Source organism: Solanum stenotomum, chromosome 3 (genome assembly GCF_019186545.1).
Source record: "Solanum stenotomum isolate F172 chromosome 3, ASM1918654v1, whole genome shotgun sequence".
Lineage (NCBI taxonomy): Eukaryota > Viridiplantae > Streptophyta > Magnoliopsida > Solanales > Solanaceae > Solanum > Solanum stenotomum.
Genome location: NC_064284.1, coordinates 66333696 through 66340382, shown reverse-complemented (window position 1 = coordinate 66340382; position 6687 = coordinate 66333696). Strand labels below are relative to the sequence as shown.

General features: G+C 27.9%; 1 protein-coding gene across 1 annotated transcript; it reads right to left on the bottom strand.

The window, feature by feature from the left end:
* Positions 1-2991: 2991 nt before the first annotated feature.
* On the bottom strand, positions 2992-4424 carry LOC125859560 (uncharacterized). The gene is made up of 2 exons (XM_049539329.1): positions 4171-4424; positions 2992-3779 (listed from the first exon to the last, which is right to left on the bottom strand). The coding sequence occupies exons 1-2, from the start codon at positions 4328-4330 to the stop codon at positions 3487-3489; spliced, it is 453 nt and encodes a 150-aa protein (XP_049395286.1). The 5' UTR covers positions 4331-4424; the 3' UTR covers positions 2992-3486.
* Positions 4425-6687: the final 2263 nt, after the last annotated feature.

Below are 6687 nucleotides of genomic sequence, written 5' to 3'. Positions count from 1 at the left end.
TTGAAAATTTGTATAATGTTATGACTGTTAGTATATGGTTTGGTCTGTATTACTGTTCTGTAGTTACTTGTTCATATTCATATTTTGGAACTGGCCGTATGATCCTACCAATACACGGTGTTTGTGTACTAATATTGTACTTATATTTTCTTATTGAGTACAAGACATATTCAAGTGAGTGATATGAATTCTTGCTTAAAGGACGTTTGATCATCCAAGGGTGAGCTATTATTTTGGACTGCCATGAATTTTTCTCCACTTCTTTGTCCATCTTTTCAGACACAAAAAATTTAGATTTTTATGTTGATGTTTTCTAGTTTTCAAGGTTGCATCCCCATTCTTGCCTATTTAAAGTTTTGGTGCCATGACCTTCAGGTTCTAGGGAGTTTAATTCCACATTGATTTTGTTAATTGATTGAGTTTATTGGAACTCAACCTTTTAATTTTTTTCAAACCATTTTCCTAGTAATTTAGATCGCGACTTTGTTTTTTAAAGTGGTTTGATGGGTTTGGTTTGAGTTGGTAGTTGATTCTCCCACCAGATGATTGCGTGGGTACCACTCATGGCGGGTCAAGATCGTGACACTTAATCATTCTAATGTAAGTTACAAGAACACCTCTAGTCTACAAACATCTCCAAAGAACCTCTTTTGGGATTTTGGCGTATGTTTTTTCTAACTTTATGAGCATCATATGCAAATATCTTTTCCTTTCCATATATTACCCCTTTAACCTCAGGGTGAATGACTTCTATATTCAACCACATTTGCATGAATTTGAACTGGTTCTTAGAAATAAACATATAACTCTTCCTCATCCTCATATCTATCACTATCTCTCAAATTTACATAGTGTGGTTTCACAACTTAATATCTTATAATTATTGCAATTTTAAATATCAATTTTGTTTTTGTACGATAAAATCACCCAACTCCACCTCTAATCTTCGGGCATCTTCATAGTCCTAAGAATGACATTAACAATTCCCTTGCGTCACTCCATGCCTCATGTCTTGTCTGTATTCTTCTAAATTTTCACTAGTATTTTGTATGTACTCTAGATCATACACTACATATTAGACATGACACATCTAGTATGTCGAAGTCATGCCATTCTCATCTTTAATTCACTTCACTTTATTAGATCACAAACCTTCTATTCTTTTTACTTTAGCTAGCATGTACAACTTCTTATCCCCCACCTTTGTCCCCATATTTAAATTCAGCACCAATAGAAAAAAGAAAAAAAGACAAATAAAGGCAGGACCCTTCTCCTAACTCCCAACTCTAAGCAAACTAACTCCTTATAATTTAATGTTGTTTGTCCTGGATCCTCTTTCTCTTTCCTCAAAAAAAGGAACAAAGGAAAAAAGAAAAAAAGAAAAAAAGACAAGACCTACTTCATGCTTTGCATTCTTTGACTAAACAATGTGAAATCTCAATAATTGACATTTCTTTACTTGACATAACAAATGTGACATGAGCTGTGTGGTCATTAAAGAAGGAAGACTTGCATACCAACCAACATGTATACATGTGAATGTGTGGTGAAGTCTTCTTTCTTTAATTAACTAACATTTTATTAGTAGTAAGAGCCAAACTAAGGGCCGTAGCCTTTACAAACTCTGAAAAGAGGCTAATTTAATTCAAACACGCATAATAAAAAATAATATTGTAATCAATTACTATCAAAAGACGTGATTCAGTGGATGAGATTGTTTCTTCTTTAACTAAAAGTCTTATGTTCGAATCTTAAGTACGAAAAAGAAATCATTGATAGGGAAAGCATTTCTGATCCCCCGAATGGAACTCCTTGCGTCACGAATCTGGATTAGTCGAGCTCCAATAAAGATGTTGTTTGCACTTTGAATTAATCGGACTCCAACAAGGATGTTCTTTGCACTTATGTCTCTATTTTGTGCTGGTCTTTAATTTTTGTCTTTCGATGCAAATAACTTTTTCATAGAACATAAATTTATATTTGAATCTTATAAGATTCTACGAATCATGCTTCTGGCATAAAAAAAAAACTTATGTTTCACTAGACATAATTTAAATGACAAATCATGCTATGAGAGGATTAATTACTCTTAGCCCTTAGGCTTTCGAAGACACTTTTGAAAAAAGGCGGCTCTTTACATTTAACACAATATATAAAGGTTCAAAATATTTAATTTGATGTAATAGTATAAAATAATAATCTTTTTAACCATTTGATTGCGTGTGAATCTTATGTTGAATTACCTTGTACTCTTTTTCTTTTATATTATTTGGCCTATATTGGTTTAACAAATTTTTAATAAAATTTTAATTAAAAGTGTATTTATCAAGTTTAATCTTATTAATCATATTTTAAAATTCTAAGCTTGGATATTACTATTTCATGTAGCTATTTAATAATAAGAACAATATGAAAAAGAAATTCTTTTCGATTTGCTAAAATAACCATTTATTTTTTATACAAAGATTAAGTAAAACAGAACGGAAGAAATATATAGTAATAATAACACAAAAAATTCTTGATGGTCTAATAAAGAAAATAGCAAAATAAATTAAATTTATTTGTTAAAAAGTATTAAAAAAATTAAAAGAATATTGTGTAAAATATAAAATGTTGTATAGTATTTGATTTTGTGTTGTAATTTTTGATGGATCCGAATTGTGCACCTACCCCAAAAACACCTAAGATTAAAAGGTGTGCTAGAAAGTTGTTAAACATACTAAAATACAAAAGTTTTTTATTATAATTATGTCCATCCCAAACAACAATACAAACAAAATGATATATCACACTATATAACAAATTTTAATTTCATGATAACTTTCTTTATTAGAAAAAAGAAATACGAGAATTGAATTCATACTTATTCTGACAAAATTTTCATTCATATTATCCGATGATAAATCTTAATTGTTAAGAGGTTTTAAAGGATACAATGTACACATTCTTTTAATTTTAATAAAAATTCAACCATTTTTGACTAATTCTATATTAGTATATTTAATAAATCTTTTTTTCCGTTTGAAGCAGCTTTAATATACAATGAAAATGGGTCAACCCACTTGAATTGACTCAATCTTGGTCATAATTCACATCCTTCATGTACTCAAAAATCACCTTCTATACAAATTAAATACATGTAAATTATTTCCCCCTTTTACAAATTTTCCCCAAAATACACATAAAAAAAAAGTTACACAAAATCCTTGAATTAAAAAGGAAAAAAAATCCTAATTAAAACTACTCTCCCACATGATGAGCACATGGACCACCACCTCCTCCTTTTTTCCTTAAATCCTAAAAAAAAAAAAAACTATTTACCTTTCATCGTAATTCAAGCATTCCAGTCATGAAATGCATATGATCTCTTCACCTTCAATTAAAGGTCATGAGTTTACATCTTAAAATAGATGGTTAAGAAAAAGTACGACTAAGTAATTTGTACATAAATTAGTTTAGATAATAATTGCGAGCCCAAATGGATCATTAATAGGAATAAGTGACCCGGTTGATGACCCGACCCTTGAGCATAGCATTGTAGAGGGCGGCCCGATTGGCCGGCATTTCTTCCACTTTCTCCCTCTTGTTTAATTTATTTGAATTCGAATTTGAGAAAGAAGAAAAGACTTCGTCTTTATTTTCATGACGGAAATTATTATTAGTATTATTATTACTATTAAAATGACGAAGCTTTCTATATTCTTCACTATTTCCACTTGGCTCAACCACATCTTCTGCAAATTTCACCTTCTTTTTCTTCTTCTCCTTCTTCTTCCCATCTAAATAAAAATAAATTAAAAAAAAACCTAATTAACATATGAAATTACGATATATATTTTTTTTTATATTATCAATATATTTTAATCGCTTAGAACAATTATTTTTCTCTTGTCATTTCACATGACAATATTTGATTAGACAAAAAATAATTAAAAATTACTTTTTGCATATATCAAAATTATTTTTGAAATTTGTGATTTTAAACGTGACATATCTACGATCACGAAAGTATTTCATATGGTATAAAAATGAAAAAAATTATCATCAATCACCCCCAATCCTCATTATTGACAAAACACATTACCTTGTGCTAAAGTTGTACATAACTTGACATGACTAGGACTTAACATAGATTAAATGAAACAGACTAAAAAGAAAAGCATGTCAAACCTGCAGATATGCAAGATCGAGGAGGGATATTGGAAATTGAATTGAAGGAGAATTCTTGAGTTTTTTGAAGACGAAAAGTGGCAAAAAGGATCATAGTGCCAGCAGAAACAGCCATGGCTGTGGCAAATACAACACCTTGAGAAGTCAACAAAGAAGACATAATTGATAGTTGTTGAAGAAAGAAAGAAAAAATTGAAATTGAAGAAATAATGGTGAGGACTTTCTTGGAGTTTTTTGAGTTATAAGTAAGAGGGATTAATCAAAGAAGACAAGATATAAATAGTATAAAGTTTGTGGAATTTTTTCGAATTTATTAATATTCTAGATGAAATAAAGTAATGAGGAGGAAGGATTCAATTATTATTGGTTAAATTAATTGTTTTGTTGGTTAGACTTTTTAAATTTTAAAAAAAAAGTATGTGGAAGAGTATTTGATGGTGTGGCAAAAAGGCAAATGGAAATGAATATGTCAGCATAAATTTAAAGGCTTTTGGTAAGTTAGAGAGGGTACTAGACACTACCAAAAAAATATTAATATTATTTTCCCAATGTTAAATATTCGGGATATATTCACGTATATTTTGATTTAATCAATGAGAAAAGAAAAATTAAAAATATTTCCATACGAAAAAATATTTTTTTTTTAATTGTTTCAATGAAAATCTGTTTCCTGTCATGACTCATGTATTTTTCAAATACGCTGATTTAATGATATAAAAAACATATTTTATAGACCAATTTTTTTACTGATTTGTGGTGAGAAAAACTTTAGTTTCTATTAATAAATTTACTATTTTATAGCACAAATTTTATATTTATTTTAATTTTTATATATAAAATATTACTTTAATTGTTAATTTAGCATAGAAAATAGAGTCCACCCATAAGGGGTGTTCTTAAGGTCCACTAGGCTAAAACCCAACAATTTTAGTAATTACTATAAAACCCAAGCAAACAATTAATTTGATTAGTTATTGTTTTTGAAATTTGTAAAGATGGATATAATATATATTATTTGTTATATTATGTAGAACAACAATTCAAAACAAAATAAAAAATGTATAACATTGATAAAATAATTTAAATGTTCTTTAGTTGATCGTGCAGGACACGGCAATACCACGTTTAAAACTACAGTGTGAACTCTGATTTCAATTCCTTTCTAAACATTTTGTTTTTCAAAGTTACGCATTTGACTGATCGATACAATTGAGTACTTGTAAGAAATCGTGTAATCTTTGAGAAAATAAAATTAGAATTCTGAATTTCTACGAGTTTTAAAAAACAATTTATTGAATGCCCGATAAATTATTTGTATATATATTGCATGAATATCTTAATATTACAAATACATAATCTAAATTATTTGGTTCTTCATATTAACTTGTATTTAAAGATTAATTTAATTGACCAAAGTGAAAGGATAAAGAGGTCATATAGTAAATGAGAAGCATATGAAATAAGGAAAAATTATATAAATACACGATTTAAATTATCATAATTTCTAAAATTTTATATCATTTTATTTTATTTTTAAAAAAAATCCTCTCTGATATATCTCTATTTCAATGTATCAGCCAACCAAGAAATGTATCGGAAAGTAATGAAAAATTTGAATTTTTGTAATTTGAGAAACTTCTGATATATGATATAATTAGTCCAAATGTATAGAATTTATGTACTTTATACAAAAAATAATTCTACTCGATTAACCAATCCATTTAGCAAGTAAACTATAATTCTCGAGAAGGTGCTGTGAAGTTTCCTTTCATATATTTTATATTTTATTTTCCACGTTCACTCCTTTATAAAAGAAGAAAAATAAAAATAAAAGGATAAAAAAATAAATTAGGAAAGATCGTATCTTGACTTAAGCAAGTCATATATTACTTCTCCCTTTAGACGTGGTGTTTATTTAATTATTTTTTTAATAAATAATTCTAGAATTTATTTTTCCATGTGTTACTTAGATTAACATATTTCTACAATAGCATGTCAAGTTTTCGAGGCGAAATTGATAACGATCATTTTTTATGAGTGAACTAGAGAATAAATCTTTCGTGACAAGTATCGACTTAGGATCATGTGTTTTTAGGATAATTATGAATATACAATTCAATTTTGACAGTAATATTTCATTTTAGTTGGAAAATGTAGTCATAATAATTTACTACTTTAGATAGATAAAAAAATAAAAATCTGAAGAAAAAAAATCCTTTGATTTTATTTGGTTGTAAAGGTTAATATAAATCATCAAATTTCTCTATTTTCCTTTCAAAGACATAAAGAAGCGTATTATCTTGTAACTAATCTTCAGCTAATAAACTTTACGGAAAAGGGTGAAAATGTCTTTTAACACATTAGAAATACCTTTAAAATATCTTTCTTCCGCCTAGTGAATTAAATTTGCCCCTAACGTTATTTTTAAACTTGAAATTTCTCTCTTTTAACGATTACAATTATATAACATTTGATTTAGTTTTAAGTAAACACATGGTCTTTATTTATCGGTCTACA